The following is a 23,316-nucleotide window of genomic DNA, read 5'->3' on the forward strand; positions in this document are numbered from 1 at the left end:
AATAAAAAGAAGAGAAAAAATATATAAAATATTCACCTCCAGGGGCCCATCAGGACATTATAATATAGAACATACACAGGAGAACTAGGCCACGGTAAATAGGATTAAACATATAAAGGAGAGAAAACAGAGGTAAAAAATAAAAACAAATTTTTTTTTTTTTGAACTAAAGAAAAATATTACATTTGGTCAAAAAATCGATTATGCAATCGTAAATTAATCTATTTTGAGTCGCTAGGACAGATAAAACGTTAAACGGAGATTTACCGGTAATATGAACTATATTATTGTACAATAAGGTGGATTCCAAATTATATTTGGCACAACCAAAAATTACATGATCTAGGTCACCTTCTACTCCACATTCCACACAGTTTTTACTCTCGATCACATGAATTCTTGCAAGATGAGCAGGAAAACAAGCATGTCCAAATTTAGGCCTAAGTATGGTTGTTATATAACGCCTAAGTTATACACTTACCGTTGTCAAATCTTGTGTGCTTGTCGCCAGAGCGGCAAATCAGAGCGAAGATTGTCACTCTGACCGGCCAATAGCAAACAGCGTTATTAACTACGTTTTTATTGGCCTTCCGACGAAGATCACTGAGGAGTTCCGACGGAACCAAGAAATGCATAAAAATGCAGCGTATTTTCCGATCTGGATGAAGTCGATCTACATCTTGACCCCAGCTAGACGTCGTTGGCCGAGTGCTTTTTCAACGATTCTTCGTTTTATTATTACCTGAGTGAACATTTCTTCGCTTTACAAAGACTTCGCTTTGAAGACGATTCAAAAAGCCCTTTATTGTTTGAATAAACACGACGCCTTGTTAGCTACGATATTATTAGCCCACAAGAAATATAGGAACCGGCGATTGGTGACTGTTGGTGTATCTTTTGTCGAGGTAAAGAAAAGTCCGGCAACGAACGCTTCCTGGCCAGATAGACATCGATCTTTGAAATAGGGAAAGGCAGTTTGTCTTAAAGCTATGTTAGATCATATCGAACTGACACAGCGTTCCACTAGACCATCGACGGTTAGGAGTAAATAAAAGCCCCAGGTGGACTTAGAATTACTCTCAATCGGTGGACGAGCTAAAGTATCTTTTCGTCGCCAAAACCATTCGACAGAAATAATAAAAGTCCCTACGGAACTTAAGATTATTTCGGAGAGGTGGCGGTACGGAGTGAAGGGCCGTCAAAGAGTCAACACTCTGCCAACGTTCCTATATCTAGAAAAGTGGAAACTTGGATACACGTTGAGGCGTGAAGGGCCGGCATCTCTGTGGGATCCAAGGAATCCATCGTGCTCAGAATACTAGGAAAATTATTCATGTAAGACGAATATATATTACTCACGTAAGAAAACTCGCACTGTTTAAAGTATTCTGCATTGCCGGTGGCACCTTGCTGACCACAGAGCTTCCGGTGAGCTTTTCGCCGAATGGAAGTCGAGATCACATAAACTCCACTAGTAAGAGGATGGAGGCGAAAAACCTTCGCTCCTCCTCCAGAGCGGCGCTCGGAAGTCATCAAGAATCTCCGAATACTTTGGAGGATGGTCCGACCGTACGATATGCTGTTTATCCGTCAATCTAATTTCTACGTTTTTCTGTAGAATTAGTTCTTGCAACATAATTTTCTGTAGAATTGGAAAACTGCATTATAAATTATTTTACGTGGAGTCAAACCTGGAAAACCACTGGAATTATATATATATATATATATATATATATATATATATATATATATATATATATATATATATATATTAGAATGTGTTACTCCATTTTTCTTGTTAGTTTTTCGTTTACTGCCTTCTATTTTTTGTAGTATGTTAGAAGAATCTTCCTCAAAGCTCAATTAAAATATACAATGTATAAGTCATAATTTGATTATAATTGTATTGATCATACACGAATAACAATACCTTCAATAGTTTGAAATAATTTTCTGTTGCAGAACGTATGCAGGTGGATTTTAAAACACCAACACAAGCTAAAGCAGGCGGTAAGAGCCTGTTCCTTACAAGTCAAAGAAGCTCCCCAGTTAGACGAAATTTCTAACGACCGGTACGAGACAGAATCCTCAGAAGTAACGTTTAAGGTAGGAGAAGCTTTATTTAGCTATTAATATAAATATATAAATATTTATTTTCTAGTTTATCATCACTATCGTCATCATCATCAGTGCTGATACAGTCCTAGTTGAGCCTCAACTTTCCCTAGTATGTTTCGCCAGTCGTTCCCGTCCATTGTCAACCGTTGCCAATTTTCTACACTAATCCCATTCCCATTCTCGTCTATACTATCCCTCCACCTTAACTTTGTCTTGTCACTACTTATTTCTCGCATGCAGCAATAATAAAAGTTACTCTGTTTTCGAATGACATAGGAAAACTCTATCCTAACTACTTCATTGGATCGAGATCGTTAAGCGTCACTTTAATGCAGTTCAAGTGCAACAATAGCTTCGTGAGGTCCGATTAGTAAACGTTATAAGTGTAAGAAGAAGATTTAAGAAAAGAAACTTAACTCCAAGAAAACCTGAAACTGGTTCAAAATTCATTGCAACCATTGTCAAGCGGTAAATTTTGCACGATGTCTCTCACGAGACCAGAAAATGTCTTAATGGCAGTGACTGAAGACAGAAAGTGCACAAGAGACAATGTGAGAGGTGAGATTGGGTATGGCGGTAGTTCATATGATTCGAAAGTTAACCGAAGAATACTAAAATTGGGAACTCACCATCAACATTACCAAAACGGAATATCTAAGAATAAAGGACGAAGAAAGAGACCCACAACACACGATTAGAGATATAAAAGGATGTAAAGAATTTAAGTACCTAGGGACAGTGATAGCGAAGGAAGTAACATCGAAACGGGACATTTAGCAAAATATATGTACAACAGGGCCGAAATGTGGTACAAACACTAAACTCATTACTTTGGTCTCTAAAAATTAATTTACAAACAAAAACAACAATCTACAAGTCCGTTGTAGTACTTGTTTTGACGTATGGATCTGAATGGCAAAAGAGAAGAAAAAACTTAAGGTGGTAGAAATGTACTATTTAAGAAGAATGAGTCGGATATCCAAATTTGGTGCAGGCATGGTACAGGCAGGTAATGCGAATGAAAAACGAACGATGGCCACTGTGTTCCATGGAATATAAGAAAGAGAAGAGAGAAAGAAAAGCATTAGAATGGAGAGAACTGCTTTGACATATTGCTCATATTTCAATCATCTCGTCGGTAAGTTCATTTGTTAGTGTCATCGCGTGCCTTAGACTGTGAACCAATGAGCTCGTCGATGCGCATCGCCCCGCCGTTTAACGTCTACACAATTTATGATTGGCCAATTGACTTGGAAATAAACATATCGATACAAAAAAAAATGTATAAAAAGGGTGCATTTTCCAAGCCAAGGCAGTCTAGTCTTGCTCCGGCTCCTCATTTGCTTGAACATTTCTACTACCAAATTGTGTTTTTATTGTAAGATATTACCTAACCCACCAAATTGGAACAGAAACGCAGAAGAAACTTTGATTGGACTGGTCGAAGCCCTCTGCAGAGCACCTAGGCAGCAGATATGGGTTAATTCTTACCAAGAAACAAATCTCCTTATGGTGACAAGGCGCCCAACCAACAATGAGCCATGCAACTCAAGCTCACTCCGACGAGCTACGCTGAGCATCTTCCAGAACGAAAATGGTTCCACAAGCTCAATACCAACCCACACCAGCAGCTAAGCTAGACCGTAGACCGTCATGATATTCTGCAGTTTCTGACGCTGCCCAGTGCCGAATATTTCGGTGAATGATAAGTTCCCTTAGTCACGAATCCCAGAAGCAACTGACGCCCCAGAGCAGCCTCGGAGTCACGTCTTGCCCTACCGTATGTAGTTCAATGTCCACGTAGACACACGCGTACCCTCCGGCGATGATAAAACCCGGCTAAAAAACGACTATGGTTTCGATCTGACGGAAAGAAGGACGAATTCACCAATCAAAAAGCACTTTGACCGAGGATTGTACCTGTAGAAGATGACAACTACTACCAGGAAGTTCTGCTGTGGTGTGGTAACCTTCACAAACATTCTTTAGGACAATCGTGAACATATAAATATGGTATGAAAATTATTTTAACCTTTTATAAACATTTTAATTACTTTCGAATTTTTATGAGCATTTTTCAACCTTTATAAATAATTTTGAATTTTAGGAACACTTTTAATTTGTTCTCGTTTCGTGTAAATATTTTGGAACATTGTATGACATTTTTCGAATTTTTTCTGAACCTGAATAATTGACTTGGAAATACACATATCCATACGAAAGAAAAATGTATAAAAAGGATGCATTTTCCAAGTCAAGGCAGTCTAGTCTTGCTCCGGCCACCATTCCTATTCTTGGGGTTATGCTCCCCACTCGTCATTAGACTCTTTTGCTTGGACCTTTTTAGTACCAAACTGGGTGTAAACAATCTCGCTATATACCCTTCTTGATTAAATGTTACATGTTAAGCCATGTGAACATAAGCAGTTTGTTTCAAGTATACAGTGAAGTGCAGTGGATGTCATCTATCTCTTAAGCGTTATTGCCAGATATTTTTACTCGGTTAAATGCCTTTTTAATAATAGATAAAACATAGAAATTCGCAATTTCTGAGACTTTTATTATAATACAGTACTTATTAAACTAATTAATCTAAATTGTGTTCATTTCTTACATTTACTGTATATATTATGAATACTCGTATTGTTGGACTTAGTCTCCTCATTGTGTTATACCTATTTTTGTCGAGAACACTTGTACGAGTATTTCGAGGGAAATTATATGGATTAAAAAATCACTTAATTTAAATGTGGTTTTAATTTAGTTAATTAAATAATGATACATAACTTTACGGTTTTTGTAAAAATAAGTCAATTTATCATACCTTCCGTTGACGTCACAGTGCGGCCTTGTATACATTAAGTTTTTTTTGGTAACAATGGGTTATTAAACTGGGATAATAACAGTAAAGTTTTTTGAAAAAATTACTTATTCAAGTTAGAATTGGAGTAGAAGCGTGTATTATAATTTTTTGCAGAATTGATTCATAGATCACATAATTTTGGCATAGTCACGTTGTATTTGTAAATGTTGATTATGATAATGTGAAGAAATGTATATTCATCCACTATTGATCAAAACACTTGATTATTACTGGAGTGGGTTGAAATTATTAGCCAAATAATGAAAAAATACAAATAGGAGTATTACTATACTACTATTTCTACTATTGCTATTATATCAAGTTGGAGCATTAAAATGGATTGTATTAAAAAAATTAAAACAGTTTACAGAATAATGTAATTGATAATTATAGAGTTACATTATCAATTTAGATTATACTCGATATTGCAATAAAAAATATAATAATAAAAAATAAAATAAAATAATATGAGAACACAACGGTGTACTAATAATGGAAGGACTCATAACAGAATTGCACTCTAGGAAAAACGACTGCTGAGGAAAATTGAGTAATTGCTTAGGGATATTGGACAAATTATGAAATGCGTTCGAGAAGTAGGAAGTTGAAAATAATCAAAAAGCAGAACAAATAATTCTGGACACTTCAGGACATTCACAACATGACCCAGAAAATAACATAGTTCAACAATGCCTGGATATATTAAACAAAAACTCTCCGTTCACTCAGGCCGCCCACGGAGATACAAAGTTAGTAACAACCAAAAATGCGACAACACACTGTTAGAGCGTTCAGAGAACGCGTTTTATAGGAAACTCAATTCCTCTATAGAAAATGAAAATAAATCGTACGTATACAAGCCAAGAAGAAATTCATGAGTTTTGGGAAAATCAACTTTCAACGCTAGTTACTCTCAACACCAATGCTAGATGGATTGAAGATACGGCGAAAAGCTGTCAACACTACAGTAATAATCCTTAAGAACCCTTAACCAATGAATAACTGGATATCTCCTGAACCAGTAGGAGTTCAAAACTTGTGGCTAAGGAAGTTTTGGGGTATTCATAAGTGCCTATAAGCATTTATTAATCATACATTCATCATTCCTAACTCAGGGAACAACTAATTTAATATCAAAGGATCAAAATAACTCATAATAATCTTCTTCTTACGGTGCCCTATCCAATTAGTGGATGTTGGCGACAATTCTGGCATACTCCTCTCGGTCTTGTGTGGCTCTAAAGACTCCATGGGCATCGAGCTTTGTCCAATCCCTTATGTTTTTAAGCCATGAGTATTTCCCTCTTCCAATGCCCCGTTTTCCTTCTATATTCCCTTCCATAATAAGCTTTAAGAACTGGTACTTGGAATTTCTAAAGATATGACCCAGATAAGCAGTTTTTCTTCTTTTTATTATCGGCAGCAATTCTCGTTTTTTGCCTATTCGATTTAATACTTCTAACTCATAATCAATTGAGTCATTTTTAACCAGGCATACACCATAAAAGGGAACCTTTTTTCTGCCTTCATTGACTACAAGAAGGCCTTTGATTCAGTACCTCATGAATGGCTTTTATATATATATATATATATATATATATATATATATATATATATATATATATATATATATATAAATTGAAAATATATAAATTCGATGATAACATAGTGACCTTTTTAAAATATATAATGATGGAATAGAAGACTAAAATTTACTTTCAAATCCCTGGTGAAAACAATATCAAAACTTCAGTTATCCCAATTAACCGGGGCGTTTTCCAAGTAGACTCGTCGAATCGGCTTTGGTTCTGTCTAGTGATGAACTCACTATCTCAGCTATTGAACTCCTGAAATAAATGGCTTCCACTCGAAACCACCTAGTATGCACTTTAGACTAGACAAGTGCCGAGTACTAAATATAGTCAGAAGAAAGGATCAGCCCGATATGCAAGAGAGTCAAAACATCGAGACAATGGTTGAAAACGATATGTAAAAATATCTCGGAGTGAAGCAAGCGCGAAAAATTGACCATAAACAAATGAACATCGAACTAAGTTTCGAGTTCGTACAAAGAGTGAAACAAATAAATTAATCGTAAAAATTTATTTAAGGCATTAAATATGTACACCTGTTCTGCGCTTAGCTATTCATTTGGTAATATAAGGTGGTCAAAAGCGGATATAAAAAGTCTTCAGCGGAAAGTAAGAACACCTCTCACAAAGACACAAAAACATCATTAATGCAGTGCAGTAAAGAGAACAACATTACTGCGGTATCTAAGGAGAAGAGGACATGGACATAAGTGAGCAACTGGCGACAGAGACATCTACTTTACATTGCTCAATTTGCGTAGTACATAACACAACGTCGCTTAAACTGAGGGAACAAGAAATACGCATAAACAACCTGTCTAAGCAAGAAAAAATGCGCACCTGGATGAGTAAACCTCTAGATGGACGAGATCTCAATGAGATCAGCCAAGAATATATCGAGAATACAGCATCAAACTATTGTTTGACATCAGGAAGCATGTTTCCAGAGACAGAGGGTTTCTTACTTGCCATTGGATCAGGTTATTCCAACTAAGAATTACCTGAAATATATTGTCAAAGACTCTCACAGGTTCAAAATGACAAATGCCGATATGGATGTCAAGCCCAAGAAACCATCCAAAATCTTACCGCACTGCGCTCACATGCCAACCAGAGGCATAATAGACCGGATCTTATACTAGTTAATAAACTTACTAGGCAAACAACACTAATAGATATGTCGATACCTAACAGCAATAATCTGCGTGTTAAATACAACAAAAAGATCGTATAGAGATCTGAAAATACAAATAAGGACGCAGGAGCAGAGAATGGAAAGTACCCATATCTGTTCTGATTTCTGATTCTTTTATTAAACCTTTGTTTTATTCCAGATATTACTTCGTTTCCTCTTATGGAATTGACATCATCCAATAATATGAGTGGTTCATTTTGTTATACTTCGTTTTCCGCTTGTGTTTGGAGCCCATCATAGAATTTATCTTTATCTTTTTCAGGTTTGCAATCTTCTGGTGCACATATCAATATTACGTTTATAATTTTGTTGTTCGCCTTCAACTTTAGCAAAAGTATTCTTCGAGATACATGCCGATAATCTTTTATTTGATACTTATCTTCCATTTTGATCATTATTGCTATACCTTCCTTTGCTCTCTTTTGTTTTGGAACCCCACTATATCTTAGTAAATATTCTCCTATTATCGTTTATCCTTCGCCTTTCCTCTTTGTTTTATGCAAGTCGCAGATGTCTATTTGATGTTCTCTTAACTTAACTCCTTTTCTTGATCTCTGTTACTAAGGTTTTCTATGTACCAAGTAGCTACTCTGACTATATTTTTCGTTTTCTAGTACGTCATCCTCTTTGTCGGTTTTCTGAGCATTTGTTAATTTATTTATGTATGGTAAACTGATAACCTAACCCTACTACCATCCTCCTTTATCCAAGCTTGAGACCGGTAGTAACAGCTGATGAGCTACTCAATTCACTCATCAGCTAAATTCCAAGAACTGTAAACCAGAGTGTTTGACGGAATGTATGTTTTCTCTACATTTTTATTGACAAGACACAACTTCATTTCTTTTCCTCTACAAGACTAATTGATACACCATTATACACTATTCACATACATGTGAATGTTTTCTTATACAGTTTCCATCACAAAACTTCTCAATATATTTTATCATATGCTTTATAAAGATCAATAGATGTAATATGAAATTTTTTCTTTATTACTATATTTTCTCATTGGCTGCTTTGTAATGAACAATCAAATTCATTAAATACATAATAATATAATATTTCTCAAGAATATCTGTATGAAGCAGAGATAACTCGCATAAACTGTGTTAATTTGTCATACTTTCTGCGTTCCGGTTCATTTCCACCAAAACAAAAGATAATTCTATATATTTTGATCAATGACCTAAACAGTTGAAAAACAAACTTGGTAATTTTCCATAAATATTTTGATGAAGATGAACATGTTCTAGGTTAAGACTGTGAAGACTACTTAGTGAAAAATATATTTATGTACCAAGAAGATACTAGTACAACATTTGTTGGACATTTAAAAATTGATGTTTTTGTATACGTTTTACATAAAATTGATTAAATATATAAATAAATAGAAATGAAAAAGGGATTAAAGGTACACAACACAAGAGGTACACATTTTTAACTTACGCGAGCGAAAACTAACTATTGAATAAAGGACAAAAACAAAAAAGAAATATAATGGCTATTATGTCCAGTAAAGGAAGAAAAAAAGCTGAAAAAATCTCATACAGATATTTCAAGGTTCTAAAAGGTATCTATATGAGATGAAAAATTCGTGAAGACGTACAGCTAGCTGATATTGGTTTGTTTTTTTTTGTTAAAAGTGAAAAAATTTTTTTTTGTATATAACGTTTTTTATACATTCTAGAGAAAAATGGTAAAATAAAAGTTGTAGATCATAAAAGTTCTCTAATTTTGAGGGTTTCCAAATTAAAATACACACAAATACACATAATTGACCGAAATAATTGAAAAAACTCATTTTTTTTTGTAGTAATTTATACATGTTAATAACTTTGTTTTTTGCTTAATGACATGTAATATAACTACTAAAAATTATGTCAATTACTGAGTTGTTAAAGTATGCCAAATTTCAAACAGATCGACCAAATAGTTTAATATTACTAGTTTTTTCCATTTGTTTATCCCTGAGGGTGATTATTTAAACAACTGTACTTGCCGAAACAGTCACTCTAGAGGTTATTTTTAAATCGCAATCGATTCTTAAGGGTTTGAAGTTTTTCATTTTTGGGGTTTATTAGAAAAAAATTCAACATTTTATTAAATTTGTTACTAATAAACAGTTTGAAAAAGAGCTTGTAAACATTTATAATAACTTATATATAATAACTGATATTTTTATGCCACACGATTGTAAGTAGGCTCAATGAAAAGCTGGTAAGAGAACACACTTTCAAAATAAACAGAACCTTCTTTAACAAATAACAAGAAACAACTATCAGTACCATCAATTTAACGGGTTATAATTTTTCTTACTACTGTGTATTCCATCTATAAGTTGGATCATAAAATTTAGTTCTTTGGTTACAATCTATTCAATTTTCAGCTTTTAGTTAATAAACAATGAAAATATGATTTAAAGAAAAAAAAATGCTATCTTGTTTTCTATTGGTCATAGAAGTTTCTGTTTTTTTTTTTGGAAAGTGTGCTTTTTTACCAGCTTTTCATTGAACCCACTTACAACCGTGTGAAATAAAAAATGTCAAACTTATTACAAAAAATATTTATGAGTTAAAAAGTCAAACTGTTTAATAATAAAAAATTTAATCAAATGTTGAAGTTTTTTAATATACCTTAAAAATTAAGCCTTAAAGAATCGATTGCCATTTACAGAATACCTCTAGAGTGACTGTTGTTTGGACAAGTACAGTTCTTAAAAATATCGCTCTCCGGGATAAATAAATTGAGAATAACTTATAAACTATGTGGTAGATCTGGTTAAAATTTAGCACACTTTAAGAACTTATTAACTGCCCCATTTTGAGTAATTATATAACATGCCGTTATGCAAAAAAGAAAGTTATTAATATATATATATATATATATATATATATATATATATATATATATATATATATATATATATATATATATATATGTATATAAATATATATATATATATATATATAAATATATATATATATATATATATATATATATATATATATATATATATATATATAGATATTACTGCAAAAATAAGGGTTGCAATCATCTCGGTCAAGTGTTTATGTATTTCAATTTGGAAACTTTCATAATTAAAGAACCCTTTTTGATCTAAAATTTTTATTTGAACCATTTATATGAACTGTATAAGAAACGTTTTATAGGCAAAAAATATTTTTTTCGCTTTTTAAGATTGTTTTAAGAGTGTGTAAGATTTACCCTTCATATACCTTTAAAAACCTTCAAATAAATTGGGAAATCAAATCATGTAATCAAAAATCAATAATTTACACAATTTACAGAAACAAATTTAGTTTATGTCAATCAGGACAGATGACACATTGACTGACAATGATAGATTAGTAAAAAAGGTATGAATAAGTAAGAAAGGGGGAAACAATGTAAACAAAGACTTAGAAAGAAAGAGTTGTATAATCATTAATAAATTAAATAAACTACAATTCGATAATACCTACACGTCTCTCGTTACAACCTCTTCGTGAAATTGAACTCCCTTCGTTTTTATTTGCCCTATATATATATATATATATATATATATATATATATATATATATATATATATATATATATATATATATATATAAATATTTTAGCCCTTTAAGCTCTATTCGGATTGCCGAATATAGGCCTCTCCTAATTCTCGCCATTCATCTCTGTTGTTTGTAAGACGTTTACACATTGGTCCTGCAGTTTTTTTTATATCGTCGCTCCAAAGCATTTGCGGTCTTCCTCGTGGTCTTTTTGCTTCATATGACCGCCAATTCCCGATTTCTTTATTCCATCGGCCATCCTTAAGACGTTCGTTATGTCCAGCCTATTTCCATTTCAGTGTTGCTGCCTGTTCGACAGCGCAGACCCTATATAATATGTATGTGTATACTTGTTAAATTTAAACACTTTTAAATGGCATAAACACTATGCCGCAAATGAAGAAATTCTTAGAGCTCTTAGAATTCTTAGAATTACGCGTTACTTTATGCGTGCTAGTAATGATTTAATTTAATGTCAATTTTGATAGGTGTAAAAATGAAATAAGATTCAAAACTGAGAAGGGTAGGCACCAATATTTTTTACCTGGATGAAACATGAGTTAAAGACATTTTGTAAGAAACGTTTGGCAGGTTACAAATGCTCGTCAGGCATTTACTGAAGGTTTATCTACTTAACTGGATTAAAATTTCCAACTGAATAACGTAGTTTGATTAACACTTATTAGAGAAGTTAAAGGATGTGTTGATTAAGGCGTGTTTTAAACTCTACGAAAGAATACCTACCATAATAAAAAATTTCTTATGATATTTTCGAAGATGTAACCGAGAGAAACAGTTAAATTGCAAAACAAACCCAAAAATACGTGGTTATTCCATACTATTCCACATAGATCTGTCTACCTAACATTAGTGACTAGTCCATTTAATATAACAAATCACTCCATCCGTTTTATCATCCGTAATTTACATTATTAACTACTTTTTTTTCTTTCAGTATGAGGATCTCTCCACAAAACTAGCCGATCCTGGGCGACTTCGGATGAAACCGGATGTTAGTGAGTTAAAATTTGGACATTTCTTTACTGATCACATGATGAAAATATACTACCACGAAAAACTGGGAGGCTGGCAGAAACCTAAAATCGTACCATTTGAAAATCTTCAGCTACACCCTGCAGCAAGAGTTCTGCATTATGCTATGGAAGTAAGTGGGATTTCTATCTTCAAATTGTGAAATGAAAGTAGAGGAATCTTTTATTGCAATAGTTGTTGTTTATGGTATCTGTTTTCCTATATTATCTATCTTACTTGGGTAAGGTTTTGTTCTAATCATACATTTGCTTCACAATTTAAATTCTGAAAAAATAATTTCTATTCACAACTGCATTCATTAATTTTTAAAACCATAAAATTATACTTCATACCAATCACCATAGAATTGACACTGCAATTGCAAACCGTTACTAATCATGGAAAGGAGGCCAAGATTCGGCAGCAGAGGAGAAATATATTTATACCACGAGGCCTCTCAAGTCGTAAACATGCGAAAACCTCTTGAAGAAATCCTAAAATAAAGAAATCTAATTTTAGAATGTGCACATGGAATGTTAGAAGTCTATTTGCGGCTGGGAAACTTGACAACGCAATTCAAGAAATGAAAAAAATGAAAATAGGCCTACTGGGAATCAGCGAAGTGAGATGGCCAGAGTCAAGATCATGTAAAAAGGACGGAAGTGTATTATATTATTCCGGTAACAGCACAGAAGACCCGCATCACAAAAATTGTGTAGGTATATTAGTAACATCAGAACTGAGTAAATATGTGACCAATTGAAGAAGTTGAAAGAAGTTGTTTAATCAGATCCAAGACATCTTACAGAAACTTAATAAACACGAAATTGTATATAATATAGGCGACTTCAATGCAAAAATTGGCGAAGGCCGACGAGGTCAGAGGACAACCTAACGATCGAGAACAGAGATTTTATGAATTTTGTAAAAAAACGATATGATCACTGCAAACACCTGGTATAAACTACCCAAGTGACGACTATACACTTGGAAAGCTTAAAACGAATTCAGCGACAAAACCCAAAAACCAATGTACTTAACTTTGACGATATAAACATAAAATATAACATTAAAAAAGAATTTAACAATAGAATAAAAAACATCGGAGAACAACTAGAAGATCCAGAAGAACTATGGAGTGAATTTAATAACCAAGTTAACGAAATCTCCACAAACAATCATTATAGAAAAAACTGAATCAAGAAAAATAAATGGATGACAGACGACATCTTGAAATTAATGGAACAACGTCGACTGATAAAATCTAATGGGAACAAAATATAGACACCTGCAGAGAAGAATAAAAAAGGAGATCAAATTAGCCAAATAAAAATGGATGAGAGAAAGGTGCGACGAAATGGAGGATGTAATATCTAAACACGACTTATTTAATGTGCATAAAAAACTAAAAGAAATGAGTAACAGTTCCCTCTGTACTCGTTGACAATAATAACAAAATTATTGTAAATGAGCACGAAATAAGAAAATAATGGCAGCTGTATATATCAGAGTAGTTTGAAGATGACAGGAATAATATTGCCGAATTCTACCAAAACTGTACTGACGGCCCAGAAATTATGAAATGCGATGTAGAACACGCTATAAACAATGCTAAAATTAGAAAAGTTTGTGGTTCAGATGATACACCAACTGAGTTGCTGAAACTAATAGAGGATGGTAACATAAAAGTAGTAGTAAGACTTTTTAATTCAATATATAACACCGGAGTGATTCCCACAGATTGGCTCAAATCCATCTTTGTAGCAATACCTAAAAAAACCCAATGCGAGATAATGCTCAGAATATCGATTGATTATCCTAAGGAGCCACATTCTTAAAATTTTCCACTTCCACCAAAATACTTCACAACAGAATTAGACGCAAATGCGAAGAAGATCCCGAAAATACCCAATTTGGTTTTAGGCATGCTATCATTACATTAACATCCTATTACAAAAATGCTGTGACCAAAGAAAAGATGTATTTGCATGTATCGTGGACTTCGAAAAGGCATTCGATAAAGTACAGCATGTAAAATTAATGCAAATACTGAAAAATATCGGAATAGATGACAAGGATATTCGTGTCATTAAAAATTTGTACTGGAGTCAAACTGCTATCGTAAAAATTGGAGATAACTACACCGATGAAATCTCCATACAACGAGGAGTCACACAAGGTTGCATTTTGTCGCCAACATTGTTCAATGTTTAATCGGACCAGTTATTTAAAAAGGCACTTGAGAGACAACCATATGGAATAAAAATCAACGGGGAACTAGTTAATGTGATTAAATATGCAGACAATACAGTAATTCTGTCAGATAATATTGAAGGTCTCCATTTTATGCTTAATCGTATTCACGAGGTAGGGGAGGAAATGGGGATTAAAATAAACTCAAACAAAACCAAATTTTTAGTGTTTAGTCGTGACCCACAACCCGATGCAAAGCTTCAATTAAACGGAGTCCAAGTTGAGAAAGTTCACAAAATGACATATTTGGGAACTGTAATAATGGATCAACTAGATCTAGAGATATAAATAAAACGTAGAATAGCAAGGACTAAAACTACTTTTATGAAAATGAAGTCATTCCTTTGCAATAATCATCTCAGTTTAGAACTAAGACAAAAAATGGTTAAGTGCTGTGTTTGGTCCGTACTTTTGTATAGTGCAGAAGTGTGGACGCTAAAAGTATCGATTTTGAACAAAATTGAAGCATTGGAAATGTGGGTTCATAGACGAATACTGAAGATACCTTGGACAGCAAGGAACACTAAGGAAGAAGTACTAAGGAGCGTCAACAAAGGTAGAGAACTGCTAAAGACTGTTAAACATAAAAATATGTCTTATCTGGGACATATATAAGGGGAAGTCGATATAAAATATCACAACTGATCCTTAAAGGCAAATTAAAGGGCCGTAGGAGTGTAGGAAGGAAACGGGTTTCGTGGTTGAGGAACATTCGTGAATGGACTCGGGTATCAAATGCGGAACAATTATTCCATATTGCAGAATATCGAGAAGCCTTCGCAATGATGATCGCCAACGTCGGATAATTCTGATATGGCACGCGAAGAAGAAAATTAAACTATACGACAAGTTGTACTGAGTTGAACCATCACTTTGAGCCATCAAGAAGTAGACGTGGTTATTTGACTTCCATTCTTTTGAGGTAGTGTTGTCAGCTAATTATTGTTTCTTGCCAGGGCCAAACTGGCTCATAAAAAAGATGCCAACCCAAACTCTAAACAAAGGCGCCAACCTAAACTCTAAAAAAAGTCGCCAGACCCCCTTTCCTAAGCTTTTTAAATCAAACTGTTTGAAATCCTATTGCATGTATGTTTTTTTTTTTTATATTTAGTATGATGGCCTTGGCCGAGCCAATTAGCCAGACAAATTTAAAGACAAACAATTTTTACAATCAGAGGAATTTTTTACAATTAGAGGAATAAACATATAATCATCCGTACAATCTAACATGCAATTAGTAATAAATTACAACTTATTTTTTAATTCTTTTTCTTTTTTAATTTTTTTTTTCCTGCGCTAAGACATAACCCGATTCAACATCTCGGAGGTTTACATCTTCCTTTTTTTGCATGTAAAGTAAATCAATATTATTTGTGAATTTTTTTAAGATTAATTTTAATTTATATCCATAAAATAATTTACTATTCTTATTGGCAATAAGCCATAATTTCACTTTAAAATAAGTTTATTCTAACGTTTCGATTTCCACTTTGGAAAATTTTGAATTTCTGACAAAATAAATTTATTTTAAGGTAAAATTGGTAAAAAATAAAAGGATGTTAAAAAAATAGCTTCAGAACAATATTAAAGCGAGGAGTTTCTCACTCTCCCTTTTACTTCGTTATACTCTTTTGTACTCCCGGATACTCCAATAAATTTTTAAAAAAGTGTGAGTAATTTTTCAACTTCTTCTACACAAGAATCTACTCGTTCAAACAAATTTAACAAAAATCATGGTGGTTGGTGGTCAATAGAAATCACTTTCTGAATTTTTTCAAATTTTTAGGGGTGTCTAAAACTCCATATAAAATACTTCCGAAAATGTGAGTACTTTAGTACGTTAGTAGGTACTTTTAAACTGAATAAATCCTCTCTATTGATTTAATAAGATGAACTCATGAAAATGCGCTTGAAGATTTTCGTATATTCCGAGAGTTTCGCTTTACAACAAGTTAAATTTTGGATAGTTTTGTTGCATGAAACATGTAAATCGTATTACTTGTGTTTAAAATGAAAACATCGTATGACAAAGTACCTTTACCTGTTCTCTAGTAATGCGATTTGTCTTCAATGCTCCAAACACTTGTATTACCATATTGCATGATGTTATATTTATAGTCTGTCAGACGCCATCTGGCTGTTAATGCACTCAAATATGTAACTCGATGAATGAAGGATTATTTGAACTGCCAGACCTACTGTTCTACGTTCTTTCCCGCCTTTTTTAATTAATTTCACGTAACTTCTATGATTTCGGCATGTATCCTTGTTACTGTTACTTTCAAAAGTTTCATATCAGGAATGACCAAAAGCCTTTATTATTTAAAATTACTAGGCTCAATTTTTTTGTTGAGTCCTGTATATTATAAACCATTTATACAAGTTTGCATATCTGATCTGCAACTAGTTATATCCTATTACCTAAACTAATACCACATTTTTGAGTTTTTCGATCGTTATTGAAATTAACTTTAATATAAATTAAATCGTAGCGCATTATTTGCCTTGATGAATACAGAAAAATACAATTGAAAAATAATGTTACCACTGATATCTTTGAAGAGTTTTCTTCGATTTAGTGAATTTGCAAATAGTTTTTTTACTGCAGAAATTAAATTATGTCGAAAAACTTTTCTCGTAACCATATCGATGTACACTTTTTATTAATTCCTATCACTCCGAGGGAACTTACAGCAAACATTAAAATTTCAAAAAATACATCTCCAGGTATGGACGGTATAAACTACCTCATCTTAACAAATCGTCCCGAAATTGCTATAGATTATCTATGCAAAATGTTTAAGAACATTTTATTAAAAGGAGATAATTGTCATTCTTTTAAGCAATTTCTGGTCATTCCTAAGCCTAAAATAAACGATCGTACTACTTTAAGACCTATTTCTCTGATGTCATGTCTACTAAAAACACTTGAGCGGATCCTGAAAACTAGATTGGAATGGTGGTGTGAAAACAAAGGCATATTCCCGGTAGCTCAGTTAGGCTTTCGGAGAAATAAAGGAACCATCCACTGTCTGTCACAATTAACTACTGATATCCAATTGTCCTACTCAAATAATAATTAGTTAGCAGTGCTAGATAGATATTTTGGGTGCATATGATAACGTGTCATTTTAAACCTACTTCTCGAGAAACTAATACATATAGGAGTCCCAACTAGATGTGCACAGGTATTGGTTAATCTATTTGTTAATACATAAATATTTATTCGGTTCAATAATGAATTGATTGGTCCAAGGTTAGTTTATCAAGGTTTGCCGCAGGGATCTGTGCTTAGTCCTCTTTTGTTTAATCTATATACTATGGATTTACATGGTATGGGTATTAATTATAATATTTTACAATACGTCGATAATTTCGGTCTTTACACTTCTAAAAATTCTTATCAGCAATGTATTGATTCAATAAAACGGATTATGTACAGTGCAAAAGAATACTTTCTTAACCAAGGGTTGGAACTTACTTCGAATAAATCCACTGTGGTGTTGTTTACTTGTCATAGCTTACCTAATGTATCCAGTATTAGAAGTGATAATCTAAGTATACCTACCTGTCCAAAAACACTATACTTATCTCGGCGTCACACTTGATACCAAACTAACATGGGAAGAACATATTAATAACTATTGAATTAAATGAAAAAGCCTAAATGTTTTAAACGTAGGCAATCGTCGGCAATGGGGCGCTGATCCTAAGGATAACCTTATGTTTTATAGGGGATATACCAGGTCAATTCTTGACTCTATGGTTGCTTTTTTTATGGATCTGCTACAAATAATAGACCTAAAAAAAATTAGACTGAATCCAGTACAAAGCTTTGCGTTTGGTTTTAGGTGCACTTAACTCTATCTACACCTACTGAAAATCTATAAGCCGAATGTATGGAACCTCCCTTACATTTAAGACGTCTTTTTTTAGTTGAAAAGTTTATCCTTAAATGCCAAGGTAATAACCAAACCTACCTATTGCAAAAAATATTCAAAATGTCTGTGTCTAACTTAGGTGACAAATTGTAGCATAACAAAAATTCTCTAACTTTAGTTATAGCATTTCCTAATGTTTCTTCCTATTTAGAAATCTCAACTGAAACTAATTTCTTCCAATCTAATTTCAATAGTATTTATTCCCAAACCAAAGTATATTTCCCTACTTTTGATGATAACAACGCCATTCAACTTCAGAAGCAACTTGCCAAATGTGATAAGTCATATAGTTGGTTGTGCGGAATATATCCAAAACAATCAAGAACACATTATGTTTAAATTAAACCAACAATGTTCCATTTATTCCGCAGAACGTTTGCAATATATCAAGCTCTGGAATGGACTTTTGAGAATAAACTATCTGATCAACAAATAGTAATCCTATCGCATTCAAAATCTGCGTTGTCTGCTTTAGATAATTCGCATAAGCATATATACGAAAACAGTATTATCGTTAAAATTTTAGAAAATTGACTTAAGTTACTTAAAAAAATAGATCAGTCTCTTTCATTTGGGTAAAGCGACATGCTGGTCTCTTCAGTCTCTTTCTATATCTGCTATTTTCAGCAGAACGACTAAATACATCTTTTTTTTACCTGTTTTGATTGTATATTATAATATATAGGTTATCCAAGCGTTATTTTTAAATTTTACGAGTAAAACTTAAGCCTCAAATATATTGTTCGTATAAAAAATACGGCAGAAAAGTACTGAAAATAGTTATGACTTATTACGTATAAACTAACGAAAATAAACTAAAGCAAATTTGTTGTAGAGCTACCTTAGAATAACAGAGACACATAGAAGCGACATAGCCAGAGAAAAACCCAACACAGGTTATTGTGTCTCTGTTATTCTAGGACATAAATAAATAAAATAAACAAAAAAACTTTTTGTTTATTCTAAGGGACTTTCGGCCCTCGGTAATAATGTAATCTTTCATTCTGTGTTTGAATTTTACAAAAATATTTGTTAGTTTTCTCAGGATTCCAAAAAAATGTTAAAAAGCATTGGCCCGAAATTTTGCGTCTACGCTCTTAAACGAAACAAAGAAATTACTAAAATGCTCAAACTAAAAATTGTTGGAAACATAATTAGACCGATAATTGGGAAAATCTTAAAATTCCAACAGAACAAGACTTCAAAATTGCAAAAACATGGTTGCAAATAAACAAACTTACATTAAATTATGAAAAAACTAAATAGGTACTCATCTACTTTTTGTAGGCATCAGGCATCATTTGGTGGCATCAGTAAATTACCTTTTGTAAATAAAAAATAATTACACCATTAAGAATGTCAACAAAAGTCGGCCCTGCAGGTAACTATTTAGTGCAATATTTCATATTTATTGAAAGTCAACATAAATGCTCAATTTGATTTAAGAGCGTAGGCGCAAAATTTCGGGCCAATTCTTTTTAAATGCAATCATTTTTTTTTCGAATCCTGAGAAAACTAACAAATATTTTTGAAAAATTTAAATACAGAATGAAAGATTACATTATTACCGAGGGCCGAAAGTCCCTTAGAATAAACAAAAAGTTTTTTTGAATGAGATATTTCAAATTAAAAATCACACTAAATTTTCTCTTTTTTTTTTTCACCCCTGTAACTTATTAAAATAAACATTATAGAAGTTTTCAGGGACTTTCGGCCCTCAGTAATAATGTAGTCTTTCACTCTGCGTTTAAATTTTTCAAAAATACTTATTAGTTTTTTCAGGATTCGGAAAAAATGAATGCATTTAAAAAACATTGGCCCGAAATTTTGCGCCTACGCTCTTAAGAATTTATATTGTGTGATATGCCCACTGACTATTAATTTTCTGGTTGTTAGCTGTCATTGGCGGCTTGGCCACGTAACTTCAAAGGACTGTCGCTTCTCTGTGTTGGGTTGTTCTCTGGAGCTACTAAGAAATTCTTCATCTCAGCATACAGGGACTTTCGTGAAATTCAACCAAATATTAATTAGCCATATAGCCCGGCAGCTTAAGCTTTATACACAAACGCTGATACTCGTGTTTACTGAGGATAACAATAATTATCCTGTCCATCATAAGGACTCCAAGACAGATCTCCAACGATAAACATCAAGTATAAAGTTTCCTTATACAAAAGCCCAACCCTCCACCCCTCTCATGATATATGCTTATGATATCCTTCTTGATATCTTTCGCTAAAGGATCTGCCACAAACGCGCTTTAGGTCCTGCTAGACATCTTTAGGAGAATTAAATTTTATTTCAACAGATTAACTTGCCAAAGTTGTCAAAATTCTAACTGTAGCGACAATATTAAAACCGGCGATTGTGACGCTAAAGCAGAAACATCTTGAAGGTTTGTTCTGCAGTTTTCTACACGGGTTCCGCAAAACAGTTTAAAAAAATATGTGTAGGTATGTATCAAAAAAAATTATTTCAGTATGTGTTAATTTGTATGATTTACCAGTTAATTTATTAATAAGAAGACAATTATAATTTTAATTTTACAAATAACAAACAAGAGATAAAATAAATAAAACAATATCATGAAAAAAACATACTGACAAGAAGGCGTAAAGATTAACTACACATAGATCCTCAATTTTCTATCTGTTACAGTTAAGTCTATGGATATTTACACGTGCATCAATAATACCTGGCAAGATAAAACACATACTTTTTATATAGCATCATTCTCTTCCACGCATGAAAGTAAAGACAAACCAGCTACTGACTGCTATTAAGTAGACACAATTTATTTTTATGAACGCTTTAGACTCAGTACATCGAAAAGAGGTAAAAAAGACTGGGTTGTTTATCACCTCAAATAAGGGCATTTTGTTTATTAACCTACTCATTAAGCCAAAAATGGGCCTCATCTGAAAACACAATTTTTATCGAAAACAGTGGATCTTCTGAAAGCTTATCAAGAGCCCATCGACTGAAACGGTGACGACTCGGAAGGTCAGTTGGCTTCAGCTCTTGCACTAATTGAATTTTGTATGCTTTTACATCAAGATCCTTACGTAAAATACGCCAAGTTGATGCATATAACAAACCAAGCTGTTAAGAACGGGGACGAATCGATTCTTCATTATTTTCGAGTACACTATCCGTTACCGCCGTTAATTTTCTTCAGTACGTGGTGAATGTGGTCTATTTGGTCGCGTGGTAACCAATAATAAAAACTGGGTTTCACACTTACTAATTGTAATTGTGTAATGAAACACATTCCTCACAGAACTCCTATTTTTAAAATACAACTTAATAATTTCTAGACCATCTTCTAGAAGTCTTTCCATCATGAAATGTCAAACAATACTGAACAAAAGCGAAATGTCAATTTGACAGTATATATCTCCAATCAAATCCCCACCAAAAAGTACCTCTAAATGAATCACCTTTTATATTAAGATAAATAACTTTTTAGTAAAACATTTAACCTGTGAAGCGTTTATCAATGAGCTTCAGGTTAAAGTTTTTGTTTCTACAAGTAAAATATCCTTGAGTAGATTATTAAAAGATTTGGGTTTAAAATTTACAAAAGGTGGTCATTGAAGGGCTTTAATTGAAAGAACTCATATCGCTGCACAACGAGCGTGTTTCTTAGGTAAATACATGGAAAACAGAAATATTGGACGAAACGTGGATTTTTTCTTGGGGAAATAAAATGATGTCGTGGCAGGATAACAACAGCAGACTTGTACGTAAACCAGGTGGTTATAATGGAAAAATGTTTATTGTGGTTTATGCCGGTTCAACAAAAGGTTTTATTTTAGACGCCAGTTTGTTACTTGTTCCAAATCCTTGACTGCAAATTATCACGGTGAAATAAATATTACAATATTTACTACATGGATAAGTACACAATTGCTTCCTAATTTAGAACACCCATTTTGATTGTCATCGACAACGTACCCTACGATAGTGAAATCATGAATAAACAACCTTTTGCAAATGGTTAAACATTAATTAAAACCAGAATTTTGGAAATTGGAAAAGATAAATCGACAAGAAATTAGAGTAGAAAATATGTGTAACATTAATATCGAACCTGTAATAAGTAGCATGGGAGATAACAGTTGAGATTCTAAAGATGATAAAAATGAAATATGAGAGACGAAAAAATACGTTCAATATCTTGCAACATTATTATTTGAGCTTAATAGTGTTTTATTCTTTAAATAATTTTAGTATTACCTATGACATCAATACAAAATATTATTGTATATTTATTTATATTTTTATAAATAAATTGTTTATTTATTTATTAATCTAAACTGATGATATTAAAAGAATTTATTAAGGTACTTCTAATGTAGCTATAATTCTGCACCAAAATTCTAAAGTAAAATTAACATTTTACATGGAACCATGGACTCAACTGTATTTGTAAACATTAAGAAAAAAGTACGATAATGCAAAACATATTGAGGAAATGAAACAGTAAAAAGTCCAAAGCTATCAAATTTTTGCAGTAGGATGGATCTCAATGAAAATTTTGCCATTCGATTCGTATGAGTGTCAGGAAATTTTGTGAACAAAAATGCTATGGAAATGAAAACTGCATTATTGAACAAGGAAAATGCATTTTTCGAAGTGATGAAAAATAATTAATTTTTATATCGGAAATAGCTGAAGGAATTGAATTCAATATTACTACTCAGGGGTTGTTCGGCTCACTGAATACGAATATCATGACGGCGATGGTCTTCGACGCACC

General features: G+C 32.9%; 1 protein-coding gene across 1 annotated transcript in view; it reads left to right on the forward strand.

Annotated features, from left to right (window-relative positions):
• The window catches only part of Bcat (Branched chain amino acid transaminase), a 70,019-nt gene that overhangs the window by 33,216 nt on the left and 13,487 nt on the right, over positions 1-23,316 (forward strand). The window contains exons 2-3 of the mRNA XM_072541889.1: positions 1,963-2,106; positions 12,284-12,493. Of these exons, the coding sequence (XP_072397990.1) occupies positions 1,963-2,106; positions 12,284-12,493 (354 nt within the window). The remainder of the gene's footprint in view (positions 1-1,962; positions 2,107-12,283; positions 12,494-23,316) is intronic.

This window comes from Diabrotica undecimpunctata, chromosome 1 (assembly GCF_040954645.1).
Source record: "Diabrotica undecimpunctata isolate CICGRU chromosome 1, icDiaUnde3, whole genome shotgun sequence".
Classification (NCBI taxonomy): Eukaryota; Metazoa; Arthropoda; class Insecta; order Coleoptera; family Chrysomelidae; genus Diabrotica; species Diabrotica undecimpunctata.